Source organism: Asterias amurensis, chromosome 8 (assembly GCF_032118995.1).
Source record: "Asterias amurensis chromosome 8, ASM3211899v1".
NCBI lineage: Eukaryota > Metazoa > Echinodermata > Asteroidea > Forcipulatida > Asteriidae > Asterias > Asterias amurensis.
The window spans coordinates 8,259,861-8,287,859 of record NC_092655.1 but is presented as its reverse complement, the minus strand read 5'-3'; the positions used below and the strand labels follow the sequence as shown (position 1 = coordinate 8,287,859).

At 39.0% G+C, this 27,999-nt stretch overlaps 2 protein-coding genes across 2 annotated transcripts; one reads left to right on the top strand and one right to left on the bottom strand.

Moving 5' to 3' along the window:
* LOC139940782 (PWWP domain-containing protein 2A-like) lies at positions 1-27,995 on the bottom strand. Its single transcript, XM_071937163.1, has 2 exons — positions 27,789-27,995; positions 1-4,534 (listed from the first exon to the last, which is right to left on the bottom strand). Exons 1-2 carry the CDS (start codon positions 27,932-27,934, stop codon positions 2,995-2,997), a joined length of 1,686 nt encoding a protein of 561 aa, XP_071793264.1. The 5' UTR covers positions 27,935-27,995; the 3' UTR covers positions 1-2,994.
* Positions 15,627-21,627, top strand: LOC139940785 (uncharacterized). Its single transcript, XM_071937165.1, has 5 exons — positions 15,627-16,541; positions 16,628-18,263; positions 18,331-19,232; positions 19,550-19,594; positions 21,613-21,627. Exons 1-5 carry the CDS (start codon positions 15,627-15,629, stop codon positions 21,625-21,627), a joined length of 3,513 nt encoding a protein of 1,170 aa, XP_071793266.1.
* Positions 27,996-27,999: the final 4 nt, after the last annotated feature.

Below are 27,999 nucleotides of genomic sequence, written 5' to 3'. Positions count from 1 at the left end.
TTTGTATATAACATTATCATATCCTTTAATATGGTCCAAACAATCTGTAAAATTGCCAATAAAAGATTTAACAGAAAAAGTTTAGGCAAATGTCCCTGTAACTTCATTCTGTACTGTTCTACCATTGAAATAGAATTACATACTCACTGTATTGATGATGTGAAAGAAATTAATCCATCCATAACATCCTGAATCATTTTGAAAATTAAATAAGTGTTTTGTAAAAAATGTATTGTACTCAATAAATGTTAATTTACTTTAATAACAGATACGTTTGACGTCACTTACATGTACATAAATAACAATATTGTACATTGACAACGACGACAAGTCAATATTGAATGGGCACCATGTTCCTCATTGACAGTTGTGGTACATGTAGCCCATTTTTCCCTACTTGAAAACTATATTTTAATACTAATTATGTATGATCATTAAATGTAGTTATACTTGCACCGACATAAAGGTAGGGTCATATATTTTCACTTTTTTGTTCAACGTAATGCTGATTAGGCAAAATTATAAAGAAAGATACAATTTTCACAAAGCTGCACACAGTGTCTACTTGTTAAAAAAACAGCAAAAACGTTCTCAGTATTTTCAGTTAGTACAGTCGGAGCAAGCTTTTATGGTCATTAAAGTTTGGAGTAAACACCAATCTATGACTGTACCTTTAGTGAGAGATCAATTTACTTGTTCTTTCTAATCAGTCAACATTAGAGATGACAAATAACTATCACACTATCATTTTAAGTTGCTTCTACATGTAGCTTTTGATAATGTACCATTATACGAACGAGCCTTTTTCCCTGCACTAATTATTATTCCTTCACAACCCTTTGGGAAACCAAAAAGCCATTCCAACAGTGTGGGAAAAGGTGGGGTGAAATACAACAGATGCATACAACCTGGTCCATTAATAAAATTTTAAAAAAATAAAACGGAATTGGGTACATGTATCTTTGTCATTTTAACTGCATTGAAAGAAGATTTGTTTGTTTTCTTTAAAATTTACAATGTGCCCTTTGGATTAAAAATATGAACGGTCATTGTATAATTTAAAAGGTTTATTTATGTATAGGCCTAATAACTATCCAACCAAAGGATATTTCCTACACATAGAATGCACTGGCAAACACAAAATACATAATAGGTTAATCCAAATGGTGCTAGCTTATAAAAAAATTGCTGAAGTGTTGTTGTTTTTTGTATCATTAAACCATTTAGTGCTTAATGCAGAGAAGTTGGATGGAACTTGGACTTCCTTTCATGTAGTTTACAAAACTAGACACACAAACCCGAGAGTTTTTATAAGGAAGCCAAAGTTTTGATTGGATTGCAACCTTTTGAAATACTAACTTACAGTGTTGTGAATACTACATACATGTATGTCAAATATCTTGAGTCATCAATTAAACTTTGTTAAACAGCGGCTACAGAATGCTTACAGTTGTTACATTTTTGCAATAGATGCAGTCCAAAGAAAACAGGAAAAAAATATAAAGAGTCTCTTACCTGACCTTAAAACATGGTAAAAATGTTGTTGTTTTTCTCCGAAACACTCAAAGCCAAAAATTCTGAAAAACGTGAGGTCAAACAAACCTGCTCGACCAAGGAATTGTGACTTCATTGGCGCTATTTGTTGTGTAAAATTGCACCCTCAATTGTCCAAAGCTGGAGAACTGTGCACAAACCCTAAAAATCACCAATGACGTCAAGGGGTCATTGCATATTATTATCAAAGATAAGCAGTTTTTTACTCTCGGCTGAAAAGTCACGTGGAGAGGTTCATTTTTGGCTTGAATTATTTATTACTAAATGCAAATTTTGAGAGTAAAATGGTTATTTACTGGTATTTACCATGTCTATTTGGCCATAAAAGGGTAATAGTTGAAATATTTAGATCATCCTGTAGCCTCTGTTTAAACATAGAGCTTTTTCAAACTACAGATTTAAGAACATAAATGTAAAACATGATGACAACAGAAATAGATGGCAAAGCCATCCGTTAAAGCCATTATACACTTTCGGTAAACAGTGTTGTCCAAATCCCACACTTCGTGTATCACAACTTATATATACAATAATAAACCTGTGAAAATTTAGGCTCAATAGGTCATCGGAGTCGGGAAAAAATAACAGGAAAACCCACTCTTGTTTCGCCGTGTCATGACATGTGGGTAAAATAAATCCGTAATTCTCGCTATCGAGAATTTATATTGTTTTAATGTTTTCTCAAAAAGTAAAGCATTTCAGGAGTCTTTCACCATTACCTTCTGTAAACCCTGTAAATTATTTGTAAATCTGTGAACTTTTTTTTTTTTTCCTGTACCGGAAGTGTGTAAGGGCTTTAAAACAAATCCTTCCCATGTGTGTCAATAAATAATAATTTATGTTAAATAAGAAAATAACAATCATACTACTACAAATAATATATAATAAAAACAAAATGAATTATAGACACACACACAAATAAACAAAATTGTTTAATATGAACAGTCAACATAAAAAAAACTTCACAACACATTACAAATATTATTTTTCACAAAACTCTTCCTAACTTAGGATTAACCTTATGACTTAGAACAAGTCCCAACCCTGCACTTTAGCATGCAGACCTTAAGATTAATCCTAAGTTAAGACGAGTTACGTGTCCTAACTCGAGAAAAGACGAGTCCTAACTCTTTGTAAAATCGACGGCTGGTAGCATACTAATAAGAGAAAAATAATTTTGCTCTCATTAAACAGTAGTGGTTTTCTCATGTTTTTGTTATGTCAGAAATGGGGATCATATACAAACCATTGCAATGCTACTCATGAAGCTGAACGACATATAATCGTCTAAAACCATACTGTATTAAAGTCATACAAAAGATATACAATTTTAACAATGTTTGAATTTGAAAGGAGTGAAAAACCTAATTTCAATCCTCATACTGGCTGCCCACAAAAACAGCAGTTCTACCCAAAGATGTAATGTACATTTACAACTTTTCACGGTTGTAGTGTTGATGTCTCAAACATTGTGTGGAGTGCTCGAACTTCTGGAGAGAGGGTGGTCGCTGCCTCAGTAGCTTGTCTCACTGCATCTTTATAAATTCCTTTCTTTTTACGATTGTATCGCTCCGCAAAGAAACGAAGAAATGGATACAAGTCTGTCAAGGGCATGTGAGAAATTGTTGTTGAAGCAAACCATGTGATCTGTGCCAACTGGCTGAGTAATGTACCATTCTCACGTCTGCTGACAACTATTTCAACTATACGACCTGGCCACCAAGGAAACCCTGTGATCTTGCCCCACACAATGTCACCAATACACATTTCTCGTCCATCTTTCAGACAGCTTTTAGTGATATTTTTTTTATGCACTTGCATTTTCATTGGGGTTATACATTGTTTACTTTCAGACAGCAATGTTTCTGTTGGATTTACGACAGATAAAACATCAGATTCAATATCTAAACTGGAAGAAACTTCAACATTATCTGAACTGCAAGTAAATGTATCTCTTTGACCTGTACTGTTGCTTGCATTTTGAGTGCTTAGTTCCTGCTGTTGTGCATTAAAATGATTGTTAACAAAAACTTGTACATTTTTCAAATGTGGCTCTGTCAGAAATGTTTTGCTACATGCATGAAGTTCATTTTCAGTTGATTTTGCAGTCTTCCTTGATGTCCCAGTTGATACAGTTTGGTTTTGGTTCCTAGCCTGGCTGCTTTCTGAGTGCTTTGAGTATCCAATTTCATTGGCTGATGCACTGTGATATGTACCTTTAGACTTAATAATACGAATACGTCTGTGCTGCTCATGGTAAGATTTAGGCCCACTGCTTGGTAGAAATCCATTCAGACCTTTGTTTGTCTTGCTTACTGACGTTTTCACATTAGATTTGGCCTTTTTTAAACATTTCTGTGCTTTCTGTCTGTTGGTGTGACCAAGGTCACTATTTTGGCTGAGAGAAGTACGGTTTTTATAAGCAGTAGAGTGTGTTTTTGCAGGTATTCTTACAACATGTCCTTTACCCTGTGGACTTGCATAAGAAATCTTTATAACAGGGCTGGTTTTACGCAAACCTGCATTGGTATCACCAGTTGTTGACTTTTTTGATCCAAAATATTTGGGAGTAGCAATTTCTGCTTTATGTTTTCTAACAAAGGAAGCTTTGTCAATTTTTCCCCCTGAGCCATGTGGAACAGATGAAGTAACGTTATTGCTGCATTGTGATCTGCATTTACTGCAAAGTGGACGCCTTGGTCTTAAGCGTATTGGTCGTGTGCGAGTGTTGGAGTTGGGCACTTTCTTTTCTCTGAAGTTTGTTGGTCTGTTAAGCAGAAGTGGTCTTGGAGCAGGAAGAGGCATATCTTGAAAATAAGATTGTCTGTAGCTCAGGGCAGAATGTTCAACTTTTTCTCCAGAGCCATCTTCTCCGGGCATGACAACAGTAGCCGCACTTTCAGAATGAGATGACACATCAAAATTTTCCTTCAGCCGATTATGAAGCAATATAGGGTTGCTGTTGCAGACTGGAAATCTTCTGCCATAGAAAAATAAATAAAAACAATATGAAATGAAGCTTTCAACCAGGCACTATAACAAAATACATACATCAGGTATGCAACTGCCCATTGAAAAAAAAAAGGGGGGAAATTTTCGCAGGCACAACGAAAGTGCGGGGTGAGGCAGCCGAAACGCCACAAGACATGAGACCCACAATGGTACCCTAGAAAATGTTGAGGTTTATTATGCTCTAAGGTACATTGTTAGCATGTAATAGGCTTATTTTACATTTTTGTAGTTGTACATTGTTGTTGCTTGCATACTTTGGGGGGTGGGTATTATTTTAGCGCTGATAATTATTATTTTTTTACGCAGAAATCAGCGTAATTGCAGAAGAGTTGCATGCCTGATACATGTAGGTACATGCATATTCATACACTTAATGTAGAATATAATAAAGTTATAAACCACAAGTGGAACTGACTGGGTAAATTTAAAACAAGCAGAGTTTGAATAAATGACCCCCTGTTTAATATGCCGGTGCTCTACCAACTCTAGCCTTATAAAGGCTGTCTCCCTATTTTGTCAATATCTTTATTTGGTGGTGCCAGTTAGATCGGCTCCTTAAAAGGTCTTATTGTTAAGAATGGTAGATGTCTGTGGTGGTGATGTGTTTCAGTCTTTAATACAGGAATGAAAGGGTAGTGACGAGTTCTGAATCGGCCGTTTAAAACTGGCAACGACCCTGCAAGGTTTTAAATGGTCGCTTAAAGACAGTGGACACTATTGGTAATTGTCTAAGACCAGTCTCCCCACTTGGTGTATCTCAACATGCATAAAATAACAAACCTGTGAAAATTTATGCTCAATTGGTCTTCGAAGTTGCGAGATAATAATGAAAGAAAAAACACCCTTGTCACACGAAATTGTGTGCATTTGGATGCTTGATTTCGTGACCTCGAATTCTAAAATCTAAGCCCTCTAAATCTGAGGTCTCGAAATCAAGTTCGTGAAAAAATTACTTCTTTCTCGAAAACTACGTCATTTCAGAGGGAGCCAATTCTCACACCATTTTATAAGTTCAACCTCTCCCCATTACTCGTCACCAAGTAAGGTTTTATGCTAATAATTATTTTAACTAATTAGCAATAGTGTCCACTGCTTTTAAGAACGAGTCACTACTCTTATTCCCGTTCATAAATGCCTTTTTGGTTAAAAGGCGTAATAAAGTAAGAAACTCTGTAAAAATTATCTGTACGCCCGTGTGTTGCATATACCGGATCCATTCATGCACATATAGTCTTGGTGCAAGACGTTCTCGGTTCCTATCTCTTAACATCGTTCTTAACATCTCTTAGTATGTTCTCGGTTTCCTTTCACACACAGTGCGGCAAACTCATCGACAGCGCCTGCAACGCCCAGAACAAGAAACGTCTTGCACCAAGACTAGCGCGTAGTATCCAAAAACAACGGCTTTAGACAGAGCTCCAGCTAGTCATTATCAACTGTTTAAACACCCTGGATTGAGGCCCTTTTGACTCAAGGAAACACTTTCTTTAGTACAAACAGTAACAAGCATCTAATGTAATTGTACCTGGGCAATTTCATACTCAAGGACACAAAAGTGTGACATGGGGGGGACTGTGGGATAAAAGAACAAAGGGTCATTCCGTGTCAATTCAACACACTTTCATAAGTCATGTCATGAAATAGACTTTTTGACTCCATATTATCACCAGGGTGACATGTTTTTTAATGTGCATGTACACATTACCTCACAATACTCTGTACACTGTACATTGTGTATGTTGTACAATGCGTGTTTATGGTTTGCCCTTGATAGCCAATGTTCAAAAAATCACAACAAAGAAATCTGTAAGAGTGCCCATCACAATTGTTCAGAATATTGTTGCTTACATCTTAAACTTGCATTATTCGGTGGTATGTGGAAATTTTTTGATTTTATGTTATCAAATGTGGGGCATCTCAAGAGCTTCAAATGATGTAAATGTTATCTCTGTAGGTGCTTTACTTTTGGAGATCTATGATTGTCCAAACATAGCAGGTCATGCTAATTAGTCAAAAGTTTGTTAAGCCGTATCTCACCCCAAAATGATCTGAATTACATAAAATTTGAGAACTGGGCCTTTCTCAGGTAGTCCAATTAGCACACTGAATTTCATTTAAATCGGTGACGGTCAGGTCCAAAAGCGTGTTGAATTGACACTGAATGACCCCAAAATGGTATTGTCATGAATTCTTATCTGTGTTTCAAAGGCACATTTGTATGAGGATTGTGGTTGACCAAACTGTTTGTAAATGACAAGTATTTCAGACAGTTGAGGAGGCACATTTTGTATGAGGATTGTGGTTGACCAAACTGTTTGTAAATGAAAAGTATTTCAGACAGTTGAGGAGAAAAAGAATGTCACTCTCCCATATCTCTCTTACAAAGTTATCTTGTGGCCTATTAGTGTGGAATTGCCCACCTACATGCAGGGCTCGAATTTCACGCTGGACCGCAGGCCCGAGGCCAGTGATTTTAGCTTTGGTCCAGTAAACTTTATGACTTTAAGTCCGGCGGTCTTGTGTGTTTTTTTTATGCATACTAATATAGTTACTATTACAAATAATTATATGAAATATATTATCTTTCATTAAAAAATGTATTTCAATCTCATTTAAAATAAAAGTTTTTGTTTTATTTGTCGTCAAAACAGTGTTCTGAGCACGCCTGCGGAATGTCAATCCGTCCTTTTTTCACGTGCATCAGGCTGCATACAAGTTTTTCATTCAGTTTACTCATGCCCACACTTTGTACATCTAGTCTCAAACCATTTATGTTTATGCACCCGGGGAGTGAGCGAGCGGGGACGAGGGAGTGATGTGTTGGTACCCGGCGCGGCGACACTGACCATGTGTAAAGTCTGATACCTTACAAAGGAGTGTTGAATTTGCATTAAGAAGGTCTGGTTGCAATACCACACATCCCTGTGTTGCATGGATTAAAAGTAAGGTCTTGTTGCCAAACGTCTTGCTAAGTATGGCTACCAACAGTGATGAGCTTCTGACTACTGCTGTCAAATTTTTGGTCAATCTTTTTATGACGATCTTTTTTATGAATGCTGCACGTTGCAGTGTTTTGTTGGTGATTTTGTACGCTGGCTGATCTCCGCCAACAAATAAACACCTTTTCAGTAGGGCGTTATAACGCCCTATACGGCGTTATAACGCTAATAAGGGCGTAATAACGCCCTATACGGCGTTATAATGCCTTAAATTACGGCGTTATAACGCCCTAAATTACGGCGTTATAACGCCCTAATTGAAAAATAGGGCGTTATAACGAGTTTATTTCCAAACCTTTTCTGATATTTAGGACAAAAACATGGCTCAGAAATCGTCTGTTATACTAGATCTTTGTTAATCTTTTGACAACCTAAAACTACAGAAAGAAAAGAAAAAATTAATTTTCAATATTTTTCAATATTTCTTTGTTATGACTATGTTGGGTGTCAAATTACACGAAATGAGACTTTACTCGCCATTCCTCATTTCGTTGGAGCGCGTCACATGTTATGTGCAGAACATGGCCATGCCAGAATCAGGAACCAGAATAAGTCTTTCTAAGGAGCGTGCTCATACTCCTCAATGTTTTCCAGGAGAGCAAAAAACGCTCCTTAAAAATAAACGCAGAAAGTAAGCAAAAAAACCCACAACTGTCCCGATGCCTGTGTAAATTTCACGCAAAGAATGGACCCCAATTTCATGCACGTAATGCACAACCGTAGATTTCAGGCCTGCTACTCATTGTTATTTGCGTGTGACAAAAATTACAAGAAACAACGAACCGTAGAAGATTTGGAACAATGCGAGAGCATGAGATTAAACGCCCTCTATTGGTAAAGTTAAGCAAACCAGCAACAATCGCCTCGTGAGACAAAGACTCAATGTGCCTGTGCATGCTCAAGAAGGGTTTTCCCCCAAAATTGCATGCTCATGTTATTTGATCATGTATCATAGTCGTCGTGGTCCACATGCATTCATTCTGTCAACATCGTGTCAAAATGGAGCAGTTACATGGGAATTATAGCGTCTTTACAAAAAACTATACAACCTGCATGACCAAGGATTCCGTACGAACAAAAATATTATTGTGTAATGTAAGATTTGTTTTTTATTTTGTTTATTTTGTTGAGTTAGATGAATGCTTTTTTTCCAGTGGGTTATGGTTAGTGGGTATATAAATGGAATGACTATTTTTACAGCAAACTCGGTTTGTGTTCTTTTCAAATTGCCTTCGTGCACTTCGCAACTTTTTATGATTACCTTGATGCCTTTTAAATTTTTAAAAATTGCCTTGGTGACCTCAATTTTTACAATCAGTCAAGGCAAAACTGCATTGCCCCTTAAAAGCCGAAGTATCGGGGCTGCTAGAGCCTTCTTTTTTTTCTTTTCAATACCACAAAATGAACCTCGAAAATGGCAGTGAAGTCAAGTGCACACCTTTTAGGCTTGTTTTTTCCCCCAAAAAAGCTTGCAGTTGTTGTGTATTTATTAGCATACAGTTATAAGAGCTAGAGGGCGCACTAGAGGGCGCAGGCGACTATTTTCTAAGTTGACAAAACAGGTATCGTACAGCGTGTGCGGCCATTGTGTAAGTTGACAAATCAGCATCGATAAACACAAATTCCAACGTGTACTTCATATTCAACACGCATGCAGAATGGCGCGCATGTCTCCTTGTGGTCCCGTCGCGTTTGTGCAAGAAGCATCACCAGTGCGCCCTCTAGTTCTTATATGTATAAGCCACTTGAATACTGAGAGTTGGACGAGACATATCAAACATGTCAAAGTCTGCTCTAAAAGGCATGCACACATGATCCGGCATGCTAGTAATATTCAACGATGTCTGTACATGCATTCACTATAGCAGCCGTTACCCAGAAGTACGCTATTTTGCAATGACATTTAGCGTGTAATTTGTCTTTGAGTCGCAAGGCAACCCTAATAAATTTCCTTTGAAACTGTCTCGTACCTCGTTCCTGAAGATCAGTCCTTGCGATCGACCCCACTATATCGTGAAACGTAACAGAATATATCATGGATCTAAGGCTGACAATTTATTTATTTTTGACATGCATCCAGTGCACATCTTCATGAAGAAGACATCTTCATGAACAAAATCAAGAAACAATTATCATGTGAATACATTCGTATTTGGATTTCCTGCTCACAAGAATAACTATTATACTTTCATGTTGTAAAATTTTAATATTTTTATAATTTTCTTGTTATGCGCTTGTGTACATTTTATGGAATGAGCGAATGAGCGCAATATAAATATATATTCATAAATACCTCCGAAAGTTTCGCTATTCCTATTGGTGGAGAGCGCATCACGTGAGTGTGTATAAACCTTTGTTTATGAACAGTAAAAAGTGTTGAAACATGGGCGTGACACGCAAACTTGCACCTGTTCTTATAAGACAGTTTCTTCATTCCTACTAGTCGAGAGCAACAGCTGCAACAGTTGTGCCACATCACGCGATACGCGCACAGCATTCCCTTATAAGGAGTTGTTTACCCGAGGGCGGCAGAGGGCTTTACCATCAAGCTTTTAGCCAGCAATGCGTCCGGGCGTCTTTTGGACGCCCTATTTCATTTTTGGACGCCCCCAAAAACTGTCGGACGCCCTTGAAGACGCCCTGTTAAGCTTAGGCGATTAATGAATTGTCGGCAAATCATGGTTTTGATGAAGTATCTTGATGTATTCCCTAATTGAGACGTCTTGCAACCACAAAGGGCTGTTTAAAAAAATATTAAGTCCCAGAAACAACCGCAAGATTCTACAATTGATCCTGAAATACCAGGGTTTCTTTGAAAAAAAAAAAAACATCAAAAGACTCTAGCGCCCATGCGTCTCCCACAGACCTGCAGAAGTAACACAATGTATCATGTTACCTCCCCTGTGTGGGAGCCTTGTGCGCCGCCTTGCCGCCGAACTGCAGACCACAATGGGATCATATTACACAAACCACAACTCATCCACAACCCAATTTATGAATGAGAGGTCACCCCATGTGCATTATGGATGCTTATTGGTTAGCTAGAATGAAATGGGCGGGATCTAGCTAAATATGCACACATGTAAGAACAGTCATGTGCAGTAGACACTTTAAAAAGACACTTTATGTGTGTGTAATAGAACTCTATGGTGTAACTGAAAGGCCCATGTTCACACCATGGGTAGACAGTACACCCCACAGATCCATAGCCCGATTTTTTAATACTAATAAGCATTGAAATTGGTCGTTGTAACGATGTCAGAATTTCGGCTAAAAAATATAAATGATACTATTTTGATGATATAGCGTGGGATAAATAAAAGAAATATGCTCAAGCTTACTTAACCTTGTATCTGGCCATTGAAAAAACAAATATATAAATTGCATCAGACTCAAGACCAGTTGGGCCTTTTGTAAGCAAAATGAAAGAAATACCAAAATTGCTACTATGTGCCAGTTGCATGTTTCTGCAAGATACAATGTACAACCAATTTATCTTATATACTGTCGCCCATTCATTGTTTGCCGGCAAGGGTATCAAATTTCATGTCAGACACCCAAGGTTTTCATTTCACACACAATTTATTTTGTCATATGAATGGTTGTAGCCTACTTCATCATGGGTACAGGAAAATCACAAATTTCTTCCAACATCTTGCCAGATATTCACCCCATCCAGTGTCGAGTGACCCGAGTGACCCGAGTGACTGTTCTAGCAGTGATTTTCCTGACCCCATGCAACAACCGGGAAAAATAACAGCTCGTCCCACTCCCATTGTGAGTTTGACTTCCCTCATTCGAATCAAGAGACAAGCCAAGTCGCCCAACTGATGTCGATTCCAGTGACAGCGACCAACATTAGTCTGTACCATGCCTATCTAAAAAAAGGGGTAAAGAACACAAGATCTAGAAGAGTCCTCCCAAAAAACAAAAGACAGTGGAAAAGAAATTTGTCCGTACATGGTTGGCTACCCAAAGCATACGTTGAGTTGAGCACACAGTAGATGCAATAGCTCTGTGGTACATGTCATGTACCTGGCTACATGATAGCTGAAAATTTTTCCCAAAAATTTGGACGCCCTGTTTTTCAATCAAGTCAAATTTGGACACCCTATTTTCAAATCCTGGCTAAAAGCTTGTTTACCATTTCATAGCTGGAGGGGTGTTGTGTTGAAAAACATCATTGAACAGTTATAATTTTTGCATTTATTTTACTTTTTGACCAAAACGTGTTGATGTTTTTGACCGAGAAGTTATTTATGAACGGGAATCAAAGAGTGTTGAATCGGTTTTCAACTAGTGGTTTAAACCCAAGACTAATCCAATATGCAGGAAAGTGCTCTCTGTTGCCATGTTGTGCAAGATGGTGGAAAAAATTCAAAAGCAAAAACTCAATTTTTGTAGCGAAATGTTACCTAAAACTTATAAAAATTCTCCTTAATCATGTTAATATAGCTAATACTTTACAGTTCTATCTCTTTTGTGGATTTTAAATATTTATTGGAGGAATTGACGGCGAGTTGACGGAACAAGTGAGATGACTACGAGTTGACGGCAAGTAGTAGGACCCAAGGTTGCAAGGTGCCGAGGTTGCAGGTGCCGAGTTGCCGAAGTGCCGAATTGGTTTTCAGTAAGATAACAAGAAAATTGTTCACAATCAAAAACTATATGATTTTTGTTTAAATCATCTATCCAACCTTCTTACAATGACACTTACACTTCATCGTTTGTTGAAATCTTAAAAGTTTTGTTTTTTCTGTTGCGGGAGATAATCCATTATTTACATTGCTAATGCGTGTACGACATTGAAGCGACGTTGTTTTCACACCTTTCATTGGTTGGTGTTTTATTGAATATTCAGAAGCTAGTATGGCGCGCAAAATAAAAATCTCATTTATTTACTATAACATTTTCGTCCCAAGACATATGGCTATTTTAATAGAATCCAGAGATATCAAAAGGCATGACCACGACGGTTCCAAGAGGCCATGACATATCATTTGTACACAAAGCATGGATCGTCACGTCGCGATGGGCGATGCGCATGAGTTGGGGTCATCGGCATAATAATTTATGAGCACAAAATGGAGTAGCGACAGTAGATGGGGAATGAATTACGGTAAGAATTTATGATTTTTAACAATTTTTGAACACGCGGAGTGGATTTTCTGGACCATCCAATTAGTTACTGGGAGTTCACAGAACACATAGAGCCTAATTTTGGCGAGATTAAAAAAGGAAAAAGAAAAAAAAAAAAAAAGATTGCTTAGACAAAAGTAAAAGAACCAGAATCACTATAATGTTGTGAGAGATCGACACCAGTCGTTTGTGCAGATGCAGATGCAGTATGAGACGTCAACCTATGAGGTTACGGGAGACGATAGCGGAACAAAACCTCATAGTATAGGAGCGAAACAGGTCAACTCGTACCTAACAACCTTCCGTTGATGTTAGTTTTTTTTAATCACCGATATATCGAAAATTCAATATCGAGTATACTCGATATTTCGAGTTTTTCCCCCGTCAGGATTCAGGATGAAGCCAACTAAAAACAGTTCTTTAAAAAATCAAAGATTGACCGTGTAATAGGGTTTATATTTAAAGTCACCTGGAAGTGGTATTTTGTCAAAATAAAGCTTTTGTCACTAATGTGTTTTGATGAGTGGAATGTGAAAAATTAGTTCTTATCTTTACAACAATTTTTAGAGAAGCCCCGACCAGAGAGGGTACTGTTCAGGACGTCAATCAAAAAAATGCTGCACAGTGCTAAAAAAAGACCTCATACCGGCCATGCAGACTCAGTGTTCTCCAACCTATAGAAAAGACGTGGCGCCCCGCCACGCTTTCTGCTTTATAATCATCGCCAAGCTTTAAAATGTTGCCGCCACGTTTACATGTTTCGACTCTGCATTAAAAATACAGCAGAAATAAGAAAGACACCGTTCGTTTCAATGAATACACGATCATCACAAAAAACGATGCACATAAACAACCACATCAGGCCCCCACACACACATCATGCATGGACTATACACACGACGTCCAAAGCTAACCAACGTACCGCAAGCTGTGATTGGCCGTTGATAATTCCATCATTGATCTTGGCTAGAATTCAATGCAGTCACATGTTCACAAACAGAGTAAAGAATTGTTGCACAATGTGCATTACGCCTGCATATTGCGAACAATGCACAGCCTCGAGGAATTCTAATAACATGGACAACTATTGCCAGCAGAGGGCGTTGCAGGGCAAAGTTCATTGAATTATTTCTCAACGTGCGTGTTAGTGCCAAAATCTCCCCCTATTTGTGTATAGCGCCCCCTCTTGACAAGAGCCAGTATCCAGGATGTCGAGACCGTAGTGAAATACAGTTTTTCAACCTCTCTCCGTAACGATTGACACTTCTTATCTCAGTTTCGCTAAGGTAAAGCATAGTTTATTGTTTAAAAAGTGAATATAGTAGGCAAGGCATAATTTCTAAAAATAATAAGGGTCTTGAATCACCAGAAAGTAAAAACTGACTCTAGCGTGTTTATTTGTTGAGTGTTGGGAACTCTTTTCTCGTATCACTGTCTCGCCATACAACACCGAATACAGAGGGCGCCTTTCAAAATGGCGACATGAATGTTGTGAATCTGGAATTCGGCAGGAACATTAGTTGAAAAACTATTCATTAAGAGATCAAGGTTCATCAGAATTAAGTAAAACGGGAGATCAGGATCCATGGCTATCACAACCTGGTGCAAGTCCAGTAGGAGAAGCAGCTGCTGCTGCTGCAGATCACGTACATGTAAGTGAAAAAGTAAATCTCCTTTTATCTTTTCTTCAACAAGGAGAGTCAATGACACAACAAAATCAGCTCAGGAAATTGCTAGTTGAATGTCACATGAGGTCATCTCTCCCACAAAGACAAATACAACCTTTCAGTGGCAACCCGCTAGATTGGCATGCTTTTGTACGGGCATTTGAGCATACCATTGAGTCAAAGACCAACAATGACAAGGACAAGTTGTATTATTTAGAGCAGTATACCAAAGGGGAAGCGAACGCCATCGTGAAGAGTTGTATGTATGGTGATAATTCTGCACAAGCACTCTCTAAGGCAAAACATCTGCTGCAAAAGAAGTTTGGTGATAAACACGGCATCATGGACAGCATGGTTTCAAAAGCTGTTAACTGGCTGGACATCAAACCGGAAGACAAAGACGAGCTTCACCGCTATGCAGTATTTATCACTGAGCTGCATAATCTGGCAAAGGATCTTGAAATGGAGCAAGAAATTAATCATTCACAGAATATTCGGATGATTACATCAAGATTGCCATACAAGTTAAGAGATAGATGGAGGAACAAAGCCGATGACATTCAAGAAGAACAAAATAGAAGTGTCATTTTTTATGACGTCGTCGTCTTTGTCAATAAGCAAGCACGTATCGTGTGCAACCCTGTGTATGGAGACATAGGCGGTGGTAGAGTTAGTGACAAAGGAAGTTATGTCAAGCCCAATTCGAGACCTACCAAGACACCATCAAGTACCAGTCTCTACACAGCCACAAGTGGTGATGCTGCTGATCAAGCCAAAGATGCATGCATGTTTTGCAGTGATGCCAGCCATTACTTGAGTGAATGCCAGTCACTCGCAAGCAAGCCATATGAAGAAAGATTTGAGTTCTGTCGCTCCAAAGGCTTGTGTTTTGGTTGCTTAAGAGGATCAACACACTTTGCAAAGAATTGCAGAAAGAGGCAGAGATGTAACAAATGCAACAGATGGCATCCGACTGTGTTACACAGAGAGTGGGAAGACAAGTCTGCCCAACAACAAATGGACCCAAAAAAAGAGCACAGAAAATACTGGTTGTGGAAAATCCCACGAGGAAAGGCAAGAAGTAACGGACAATGTCAAATGTGGATTGACAAACTCGGACAACCACAATTTGTCTGCAAAGTCCCTCCCAGGAGTAGTACCAGTAATCTTGAGGTCACGGAGGACAGGCATACAGACAAAAACATACGCCTTTTTGGACTCCGGAAGTAATGCAGTATTTTGTGCTGTTGCAGTGATGGACAGGCTAAAAGAAAAAGGAAAAGCCATCAATATCCAAGTACAGACTATGACTGATGAGAAAGTTGTGACAGGTCGTGTTGTGAAAGATTTGGAGATTATGGACCTGCATACTCATACAGTCATCAGCCTTCCAGACGTTTATACCCAGGCGCACATACCAGTTGCTGCGAAAGACATCATGACCAACGATGACTTGAAGAAATGGCCATATGTACATCGTGTTGAATTGCCATCCATAGTTGCAGAAGTGGGACTGTTAAATGGAAACAATGTTCCAAAAGCGGTAGAACCACTTGAAGTTATCAACAGTGAGAACGGTGGACCTTTTGCTTGTCGATCAGTCCTTGGTTGGCAGGTTTATGGGTCAACAAAAAATCAAGAACATAACAGAGTCATCTCCCATAGAGTAAAAGTTAAAGTCAGAGATGATGTTGAAGAAAAGTTGGAGAAGCTATTCAACTATGACTTAAATGTAAGGCTCATTGATGATCAGCCAGAGAAGTCAAAGGAAGATTTGCTTTTCACCAAAAAGGTGGAAAATTCTATCAGAGTCGTTGATGGGCATTATGAGATTGCTCTTCCACTGAAAAATGAAGAAGTAAGAATGCCAAATAACAGACTGCAGGCAGAGCAAAGAGCAGCCCATTTGCAAAGAAAATTCCTGAGACAACCACAACTCCAGAGTGAGTATACCAGCTACATGAAATCAATGTTAACCAAGGGCCACATGGAAAAAGTCCCAGAAGAGGAAACAAAAAGGGATGATGGGAGATTGTGGTATCTTCCTCACCATGGTGTCGTACATCCACAAAAAAACAAGCTAAGGGTGGTGTATGATTGTACAGCCAGCTACAAAGGTGTCTCCCTCAATAAACAGTTGTTACAGGGGCCGGATTTAATATATAGCTTGGTTGGTGTGCTGACAAGATTTCGACAAGACAAGGTTGCCATCATGGCTGATATTGAGGGCATTTTTTTTCAAGTCCTTGTGCAAAGAGAGGACAGAGACCTGCTGAGGCTGTTGTGGTGGCAAGACGTGATGTGACCAAACCATTGACAGATTACTGCATGAAAGTTCATGTCTTTGGAGCAGTTTCTTCTCCTTCATGTGCAAACTACGCCTTGAAGAGAACAGCAGATGACCAAACAGAAAACTTTGGCAAAGAAGTAGCCCAAGTAATTCACCGCAACTTCTACGTCGATTGCTTGTGTTCAACACCCAAAGTGCCAGAGGCAGTGAAGATGGTGGAAGATTTAACGGAAAGTTGTAGAAGAGAAGGCTTCCATCTAACAAAGTGGGTGAGCAATGAAAGTAAAGTTTTGGAGAACATCCCAGAAGATAAGCGTGCTAAGGGTGTCAAAGATTTGAACATCGATATTGAGAAGTTACCCACAGAGAGAGCACTCGGCAAGATGTGGTCCATAGAAGACGATGAGTTTGGATTCAGAATTCAGATGAAGGACAAACCCCCAACAAGAAGAGGAATTTTATCCATAGTGAGCTCCGTCTATGATCTCATAGGATGCGTCTCTCCAGCTGTGCTCCCAGCTAAACAACTTCTGCAAGCCATGTGCCGATTAAAGTTAGGATGGGACGAAAAAATCCCAGCAAATATAGAAAAGAAGTGGCAGATTTGGCAGACAGAAATGCCAAAGCTAGCAGAATTCAAGATGGATAGATGCATGAAGCCAGAAGGGTTTGAGGATGAGCGACTCAAGTCAGTCACCGCTCATCACTTTGCTGATGCTAGTGAGTCAGGCTACGGCACCGTTTCGTACTTGAGATTGGAGAATGATGTTGGAGAAGTTAAGTGCTCGTTCTTAATGAGTAAATCAAGAGTCGCCCCACTTAAGCAAGTAACAATCCCAAGAATGGAGCTGACAGCTGCAACAGTAGCAGTTCGAGTTGATCACATGATCAAAAGGGAACCTGCAATTGAAGTGGATGACACCTATTTTTGGACCGACAGTACATCAGTGCTGTGGTATATCAACAGCGGAACAACACGCTTTAAGACATTTGTAGCCAACAGATTAGCAGTTATCCTTGATGGTTCCAACCCAACTCAGTGGCGCCATGTTGAGTCAGCACTCAATCCTGCTGATGTTTGCTCTAGAGGGAAAAATGTTGAGCAATTTCTCCAGATGGAAGAGTGGAAAGATGGCCTGAAGTTTCTACATCAGCAGGAAGATGAATGGCCCTCAAGAATAGAGCTCAATAAGTTTGATGCACCACAAGACCCTGCAGTGAAAAGAGTTGTTCTCGCAACTAATCTGGTACCAAGCAATACAGAAAAAGGTGGTACTGAAAAAATCATTCTGCACTACTCGGACTGGTTCAGATTGAAGAAAGCAGTTTGCTGGATACTAAGATTTGGAAGATGGATGAAAGTAAAGCGCAAGTCAGGCCAACTCCCACAAGATTTGAAGGGTGCACTCACTTTGAAGGAACTACAATTGGCTGAGAACAAAATTTTGCAATATGTTCAAAGTACGACATATGCAGATGAGATTAAAGTGCTTAGGAGCAGGGATGATGAAGATGGAGATGGGAATACACTTACAAAGGGTGTAAAAAAGACAAGCCCCCATCTACAAAATGGATCCAATCCTGAAAGACGGACTGTTACGAGTAGGAGGAAGACTGAGCAGAGCATTGTTATCGGATAATGCAAAGCATGCCATTATCCTTCCCAAAGCTGGTCATGTTTCCACCTTAATCTTGAGACATGTTCACAAGATGTGTGGGCATAGTGGAAGGAACCATGTACACTCCAGTCTACAGCAGAAATACTGGATGCCAGGTGCCAATTCGTCAGTTAGGCAGATAATTGGACAATGTGTGACATGCAGGAAGCAGAGAGCCAGAGTAATGGAACAAAAGATGGCTGATCTGCCCTCTGATAGGCTCAGACCAGACGAGCCCCCCTTCACCAGAGTAGGAATGGACTATTTCAGCCCATTTGATGTAAAGAGAGGAGGAAGTGTATGGCGGTATGGCGTCATGTTTACCTGTCTAGCCTCACGAGCAGTACACATTGAAAAGGCAGATTCTCTGGACACCGATTCATGCATTGATGCCATACGGAGGTTCATTGCCCGCAGAGGAAATGTGAAAGAGACGAGGTCAGACAATGGAACCAATTTGGTTGGCGCAGAAAAGGAACTCAGAAAAGAAATAAAAGGTTGGAATAAAACCCAACTTAAGAACGCCTTGTTGCAAAGGAGCCTTAAGTGGACCTTCAACCCACCCGCGGGGTCCCATCATGGCGGCATATGGGAAAGGCAGATAGGAACCGTGAGAAAAGTGCTCTTCTCCCTGATGAATCAGCAAACATTGTCTGACGAGAGTTTGTACACGCTACTCTGTGAAGTAGAGAGTATAATCAACAGTAGACCTATCACAAAAGTTTCGGATGATGTGAACGACCTGGAAGCATCGACCCCAAACCACTGGCTTACTTTGAGGTCAACCAATCAGCTACCCCCAGTAGTCACCCAGGATACGGACATCTATGCTCGGCGAAGATGGAGGCAGGTCCAGTACCTCGCGGATGTGTTTTGGCAGAGATGGGTAAAGGAATACTTACCACAGCTTCAGGTAACGTCCGTCGATATATCGAAAATACTCAAAAACTCGATATTTTTTTGACATCGAAATCGCCGATGTCACTTTTATAATAATATCGTAATATCGGATTTTCGATATATCGAAAATTTCGATGTTTTGAAAATTTCGATGTTCCTAAATGATATCGAAAATACCAAAAGAGTGTCCGATTATTTAAAAGAAATCTGTGTTTGAGTATTAGAAAAGCCGTCGTCGTTATGTAGTTTCATCATTTTGAGTTGCCCTATTAAAAAAAATACGTTTTACAACCAAGTATGTCTGCTTGTTCTTTGTGTTTTCGCCATCAGCCGCTGGCCCGCCGCAGAAGTTCACAACCCCGCGGCGAGCGCACGGTAAAACCTCAAAAGAAACCACCGCTGCTTTGCAAAAATCCCCCACAAAAACTTCCCCGAATCAACAAGACATAACAAAACAAGGAAGAAAACAATCTTACGTTATACAGTAAAATAATCTTTCTATCAATCCAAGGTATCGTAATGGCGTCATTTTGGTCAAATAAAGCCTACACGTTGTGTTGTTTTCATAAACAAGCTAACATTTCCGAGAAACTATATGCTTCGCAGACCACGCTGTCGGCGGCTATTGCGTGCATACCAGCGAAGACTATGCTGTTGTACGATTTAAGCGTGCACACCAGCGTGTGTGGTTATTGCAATTCGGGGGGAAAACCCGTTTGCCCAAGCATGCACAGACACGTGCAGTCTTTTGTCAAGGCGGTATCGCGTGATGCACTGCGTTATTTCGACAAAAGAGGGCGTTCTAGCATTCAATGTTTCATGCCTATATTATAGAATGCTAAGTGCTACGAGCCTTTATTGGAGACTATGTGACTGCATGCTGCTTGCGTTGTATATTGTGAGCGCGGAGTGGTAGGTCTGTGTTTTGCGGGACTTTCTAGTGATTTTTTTCCGATGATTATCTCAACCATTTTCAACCGTAAAGGTAGTGTAACATACCAGCGGACATTTATTATGTATCTAACAATATGCCGTGAATTGTCGTTATTTTGGAGGGCATTAGACTCTGAAAAAGTTTAGTAACTAATTCATTTAGTGTTGACAAAGTTTGAAGTGCCACACTCCCCTAACACACTTCACTCTCCACATAGAACAGCGGGCCTGTCGCACCAATTTTTTTTTTTTCCACATCGTACCAAAGATGAATCTTCAAATGAACAGACTCAATAACTGATTTAGTGTCTGATCGAACTTTTAGTAGTCACAAGTTGTGACGCTCTATGTTTTATGTTGACTATTAGGAGTCCTGCATGTAATTAAATGCACAGCGGATGATTGTCTGATTAGGAGCATCGACACATGTGCCTAGTTATATTGAACATTAGTGGAATGTGTTTCAGTTAACCAGACAACCTTTGGGATATCATCTGAGGCATTAGGACAATATTAATTTTGCTCAGGTGAATTGTTTCTGTTTTGTTTTACCTGTGAGATCAAAGGTTAAAATTTTGCAGCATATTGGACAATGAGTATGATTACAAAGGTTTCTATTCCCAGTCTTTCCTAGAAACACTTGTTTGGTGTTAAGATTTTGTCGTTTATTCACAAAAGCTGGTCTTAAGAAAAAAGCAGAGATGGAAAATTCCCTCGTTTTTCATGTAAGAGTATTTCCAGAGTGCATAGATAAAGGTTTTATTCTTTTTTTTTTGGTACAGAGAAATCATAAAATTTCAAGTGCTAGTGTAAGTTCTAAGGGAATACAGGACAGTGTATGTGGAACAAAGGATCAAGGCACAGTAAAGGTTTTTGTTAAAAAGTGGCTAAATTCATATTTGTCAGAAGTCTGCAGGTGCAAGTAGAAAATTTTGCATTGGTTGGATATTTATTTTATTTATGGCTTTTTGTGAGCCTTCAGTAATTTTCCATTGAATAAAGTTTAACCAAGTTGTATTGAGACCAAGGGAGTATTTTTTGGAAGTGTGTATCAAAGATTACATGAATGAGTCAGAAGGTCAAATTTTACTGAAGTTGTGCTCGAACTATGCATTGGTTTAGTACCGGTGGAAAAGAAGTTGTCAGATGTAAACAAATGTTTTTGTTGAGACATTGTCAGTTTACATGCAGGAAAGCTCAAAAGTTTTTTTTTTGTTTTGTAAGTAAGTGCTGAGGTTGACACACACATAGACACTAGTCAACATTTTAATATTTTTTCCAGAGTTTTTTATTAAGATTTTCCCAGTTGTGTACAAGGTAGTTATTAACCACAACAGTACCAGGTGTTAGTGATACAGGTTGGTTTGCACAGGGTTTAAGGGAACAGTGTTGTAGGGATAAGCTTGTTTAATTAGAAGGAGTTAGTTGATGTTAAGTCATGTTGTTGTTTAAATTTACAGTTGTTTATTGTTTAAGGTTTTGGTTTTGGTTTAAGTGGTAATTGTCCTACACTGGAGTTTGTACAATTAAGGGGCCGGAATGTTAGTGCCAAAATCTCCCCCTACTTGTGTATAGCGCCCCCTCTTGACAAGAGCCAGTATCCAGGATGTCAAGACCGTAGTGAAATACAGTTTTTTAACCTCTCTCCGTACAATTGACACTTCTTTTCTCAGTTTCGCTAAGGTAAAGCATAGTTTATTGTTTTAAAGTTATAAAAGGTGAATATAGCAGACAAGGCTTAATTTCTGAAAATAATAAGGGTATTGAATCACCAGAAAGTAAAAACTGACTCTAGCGTGTTTATTTGTTGAGTGTTGGGAACTCTTTTCTCGTATCACTGTCTCGCCATACAACACCGACTACAGAGGGCGCCTTTCAAAATCGCGACATGAATGTTGTGAATCTGGAATTCGGCAGAAACAGTGCGTTGTCTAACGATCATCGATTCACTGAGATTTTGTTGCAAACGGAGTTCAAAACATGTTAAAAACAACCGAGCCTCAAATCACGAATGCATTGAAATGGTTGTTGATGGAAAAGGTATTATTTAGGGCAGAAATTAAGAGACAAAATCATTCAAAAACGGAATTTTCGAACTTCAATTCCGTGTTTTGTTTTCCGCACACAACCATTTTCAGGTTTTCAACGATTATAAAAAAAATATTGGTTTCTTTCCAAGTTTGTGTTCAGAAAATAATTATTGTACTTGTATTCTTAAAAACTTAAACAAATATACCCTCAAAAAAAGTCTAAGGAAAGTGGCCAGGATTCACCTTAGAATGCACCACAGAGCATCTTGGATCAAAAGTTTTCCCGGGGCCCTTAAGCGGGCCCCGGACCCCACGCTGTGAGGGCTTCGGGCTCGCATTGTACGTAACCCACGGGTTAGCCCCACCCCCAGCAGCAACCTTTAATTTTAATCGTTGGAGAACACTGCAGACTGACCCCATCTTTACCGGTAGTTGTTTTGCTGCATCCAGCAGCAATACACTTGATCGTCATTGCAGGAAAAATGCAAGAAAACAACTTTTTCGAAACGCACAAACTCAATGACTTGGACCTGCATGTACTTTGCACGTGTGTTTACTCTACAGATCAAGGCAAAGTCTGTCTCGATTGACGTCGCAAAAGGGGTAGGCGGAGTCATCCCCAAAACAACTTTAACTATTTTTTAAACATACAAATCGTGACCAAAAATTACTAAAAAAATTTGTTTTATGGTTACTAAACAAATATACTCTTATGTTTGAACAAATAACAATTATCTTTCCAGGTGACTTTAATGATTTTCATCTTGATCCTTTTCGCTTAAAATTGCCGCGCCATGCTCTGTTTTTTTTTTTTTTAAGACGTGATTTCGATCCCGCTTCTGCTCGCTAGGCGAAGAGTAGAATACGTCCGCTCCCCGCATGACACCATGAGGCATGCTCCGGTTTCAGGTATAGTTTGTAACACACAAAGGTACCATTATGCGGCTAGAATACAAACTTTACAATTCTCCTCATTAAACATACGCTCTACACTGTTAATGCACAGTCTGGCTCTATGTGTTTAATTATACAATTGTACAGCATAATACATACCGTCTACACTATTTTCTGCACAGTCTAGCTCTGTTGTGTTTTATTGCTTGTTGTATAAGGGGATGCGGGGCCGGAACCAGATGAAAAGGGACAAATACTCGACGACAATCTTCAGTTTACGCGATCAATGGGACATTACGTTTTTTGCATTGTGACATCGAAATTTTTTAATATTGGCAAAATATTTTTATTAATCAGAATTTTTGATATTTCGATATGATTAAAAAAGTGACATCAGCGAATTCGATGTCAACAAAATATAGAGTAGTTAGTACGTTTGTACCCAAACCAACACAAACCCAAAATATTGTACCTTTCAAAGGCAGCGTTAGTCAATAACAAAAGAGCCCGTCTATACCATGGGATGAATGAGCCGATCCTCATTCAGCTCATAGTTTAGACAGGCACTTTTACCATACCGACGAAAAACAGCTTGCTGCCATATTCGTCAATGTCATCGTCAGCCAATCACCCTGCAGGAAAACCATGCTGTCTAATAGTAGATTTTTTCGTAATGGGAGTTTTGGATTAACGGTGGAAATCGCTGTATCCTGACTGGACTAGGTACGATCCGGTCTCGCTTTTAACATTTCAAGGTAGAATATTAAATAATCTATCCATACATACTAATTGGGGACTGTTGCCGACATTCATAACGGGAAAATTTGCCATGTTTTTGTGACTTGTTTCTCTGTTTTTGAAGCCATTTTTTCTGTACAAATTTCTCTTTTTAAAATTTGAGTTGCACTGATTTTTTTATACATAACGACAGATATAATGCTCTTCGTTTCAATTTACTGGTACATTATTTTGGTTGAGACTTTTCAGAAAAGGCTGAAATGACCGAATTACAGAAGCCCTTTTGACTAATTAATATTCACACAGAGGTCACGCACGAAAAACGATGCACACTCTGCAGATAAAGCACAAAGGAAATTAGTGACCTGCGGGTAGACTGTGAATAAATTGTGCATGTTGTCTGCCATAACTTGTTTAAAGTTTTGTAATTTTTCTAACTGATGTGTTGCTTTGCAAATAAAGATACATCTCATTGTAACTTAACCATCCAGTTGACATACTGGTTTACTGGCATATGGTTTAAACAAAGTTTGTAGGTCTACTAGAAAAATACACTAAATTGATTTCAGAAATTTGCTCTCTCTCCCATCCTGCCCCTATTTTTTTTTAAACAAATAAAAACTTATTAGGCCTACAGTACCAACATTAGTGTGTTTTATCTGATGACTTGTTTGCCTTTTAAATGTGAACTAAAATATTAGAAACTATCCGAATCCTAGTGCACATGGTCTAAATCTAATATAAACCAGCTGACCCCAATTTTATAATTTTAGAAATCAAAGTTTTCCCTTGAAAGTCCGAACGAACGCACAGTGAGCAGCTTTGTACAAACACTACATGTTGTAGGGCCTGGAGATTGTGTACAAACGTATGGGCAACACGCAACGGAATCTCCAGAAATCTTGTTTGCCGTAGTAAAACCCGCGGGGGAATCCCACCTTTTTAAGACAAAGTACGGGGTTTGCTAATATAAAAAGTTAGGTAAAGGAAAGTTCAACTTCTTATATCTTACTTTCCACGTATAAAGAAAAACTCATCTTCATGAAGAAAATCCGCCTCCAAATCTGTAAATTTTCAGACTGCGCATGTCTCGCACAGATTTCCCCTAATTTCGCGGGGTTCCCTCATCGCTCTGATTATTCTTTACTACATAAGTTGCAGACGATATATTTATTCATGATCCTATTGGTTAATTTCCTCTTTAGTATGAATATTCAGTATGTAAAGGGCGTTTTTTATCAATGAAGTAAAGGCGAAATTACGCTGGAGGTCATGCATTTCAATATGCATTTCCCAATGACCTCGCAGAATTCTTGTGCATGCGCGCAAACCGTATGTCGCTCACATGGCTTTTTATACAGCGGTGGTGCCACAACGTCACTAAATTTTACGATAATTATATTCCAATAATAATAACATTTGTAATGTTATTACTAATAACTTTGTAACAGGATCAAGCTTGTTATGGGACTATGGTCAGTACAGAGTCTAACCTGTATTTCCGTTATTCAGTGCATTGTCGTTTTTCGTAGAATTGTCAGAATTTGTATGCACCGGTCTTCTTAGCGTCCGCCATAATGTTACAGCGCTGCGTCAATGAAAACAACATGTTGAGACAGACTACCTAGGTTAGAAATAAATTATTTGCAAAGTCATTAAAAGCAGTCCTACTACTTGTCGTCAACTCACCGACTTGCCGTCAACTCTTTTTTGTGCCGTCAACTCATTAAATTTACATAAAAAATTTATGAATGGGGCATGGAAGTGTTAAGTCTGGGCTAACCTACATATTTCTCATGGTTTTCAGTAAAATTTCATATTACAAAAACGACTTTGTGGTGATACAAAAAAAATACCAATCATTTGACATCTTGGGCTAAGACTAATCCATGTGAAAAAGCAAGATGACGGCCGACGGTTTAGCTGCTTCGAGATAATTTTTTTACGAGAAAAAAACTCAATTTGTATTCCGAAATTTAACCTAAAACCTTAATGCGAATGCTCTTTTAGCTAATATTTTACAGTGCTATGCTTCTTTTATGGATTTTAAATGTATATTGGATGAGTTGACAGCGATTTGACGGCAAGTAGTAGGACCCATTCAAAGTTTTTTTCAAAAAGTTAACTGAATATCATGACTTCAAACTAATGTTCCCAAAATTGATTTATTCAGCAATTTACTTTCCATTGAAAATATCAGCGAAACTACGACTGTAAATAATAAAATTAGCATCTGTCGGTAGAAATAAAAAAATGATGGCAACTTCAGGGAGTCTTTATGCGTAGATCATTTTTAGACACATTACAAGTCCTGCGGGTAAGGCGTTTTGGCCGCATTAGCTACCGTAGTTTTCAATTCGTGCCATGGCAGAAACTTCTAGCTATGCATGGAAAATAAAATCTGGCGACGGCACGAATTTGTGTTATTACACGATAAGGGAAATACGGGTTAGACCCTGTACTGGATGGTGGGACTGAACTTTTACATCAAAAATGAGGCCTACCACGTGTGTAAATCTAACTTTTTCAACTGGGTGCCGAGTTTGTATTTGTACATGTGCCGAGTTTGCAGGTGCGGAGTTTGCAGGGTGCTGAGGTTGTAGATGCCGAGTCTGCAAGGTGCCGAGTTTGCAGGTGCCGAGTTTGCAAGGAAGGACAAGGTGCCGCAGTGACCGTTGGCCTTAGGTATGACTTAGCCCTGGTAGGACGTCAGTCAGTGCCACTGCACTGACGTCCTGGGAATAAAGGTAATGCGAACACAAATTTGACTACAATGTTCTTTATTTTTTACCTGATTTGAGAAGCTGAAATTACGTTCATACATTCATAGTGTCCCTCACTATATTCTCAACGAGTTCACAGCTAACAAATATATCCATGGAATAAATTATTTCCGAAAATATGTCGAAGTTCTGCACTGGCGATGTGATCATCGTGTACCAACTGATAGTGTGAGCTCAAGTGCATTATCTTGCCGCTATTCGCCATCAACTAGGTAGGTGCCGTTAACTCGCCTTCAACTCGGAACTTCAACTCCTCCAATATACATATCAAAATCCAGGAGGATTAAAACTGTAAAATATTCCAGCTCAAATAGAATTTTTATAAGTTTCAGGTTCAATTTCGGTTACAAAAATAAAGGTTTTTTTCTTGTGAAAAAAAATATTTCTAAGCAGCAAAGCCTTGGCGTCAATGCTCGGAGTCTTGGCGTCAATGCTCGGTATCGCATAATTCTGCGCTTTGTGTAAATTGCTCGCTGACTAGTATTATCCATCTGCTTAGTATTTTGTTGACGCAAGTTGATGGCGATTTGGCTTCAAATAGTAGGCCGCCAGTGATCAGTGCAAGAAAGTGTTTACACGGAAGTTAGTGCACGACAAGGGATCGGAAAACGTCAATTTCAAATTCACAAAATATTAACACCAACAACAAAGAAGAAAATTCAACAATTTTAAATATGCGAGCTTGGAGTTCCAACTACAAGGAACATGTGAGTAAAAGTTCAGACTCCCGAGTTAGGTAGAAATATTTAAAAAAGGTTTTTGAAATTTTTTCGCAATGGTACGGGACCTTTATACCCTGGACTCTGTCGCGTTGCCTGCAACGGAGGAGTCCAACCTGGGCTAGGTATTTATGAATATGTCTATGATAAAGTATGAGTGACTATAGTATTTTTTACTATTAATATTATATTAATATTATTATTATGACTGACTGAGTTGAGTTGGGTACGAGATGACCCGAATTCTCTACATGCTCTAGCCGAGTACCGAGTTTGTATTTGTGCATGTGCCGAGTTTGTGGGTGCCGAGTTTGTAGTGCTGAGTTTGCAAGGTGCCGAGTTTGCAGGTGCCGAGTTTGCAAGGTGCCGAATTGACCGGTACCCTCACTGCCTGCCATGACTGCCTATGGAAGAACGAACAATCATAAATTCATATGAATGATTTAATTTTTAAATACTTTACGCTACGTACCCTATCTGCGTGTCGATTAGGGCCCCACGGTACACCTTTCCACCACTTCTCAAGCATACCATAAGTACATTATTGACAGCTTGTTCAACTTCTACGGCTATCATAGTACCCGGTCTTAAACCATGATTGTCTTGCCCTGACGCCATCTTCCTGCTGTGGTGTGTCAAAATGTGTGTCGAGTGTGTGTGTGTGTGTACTGTATGTACTGTGG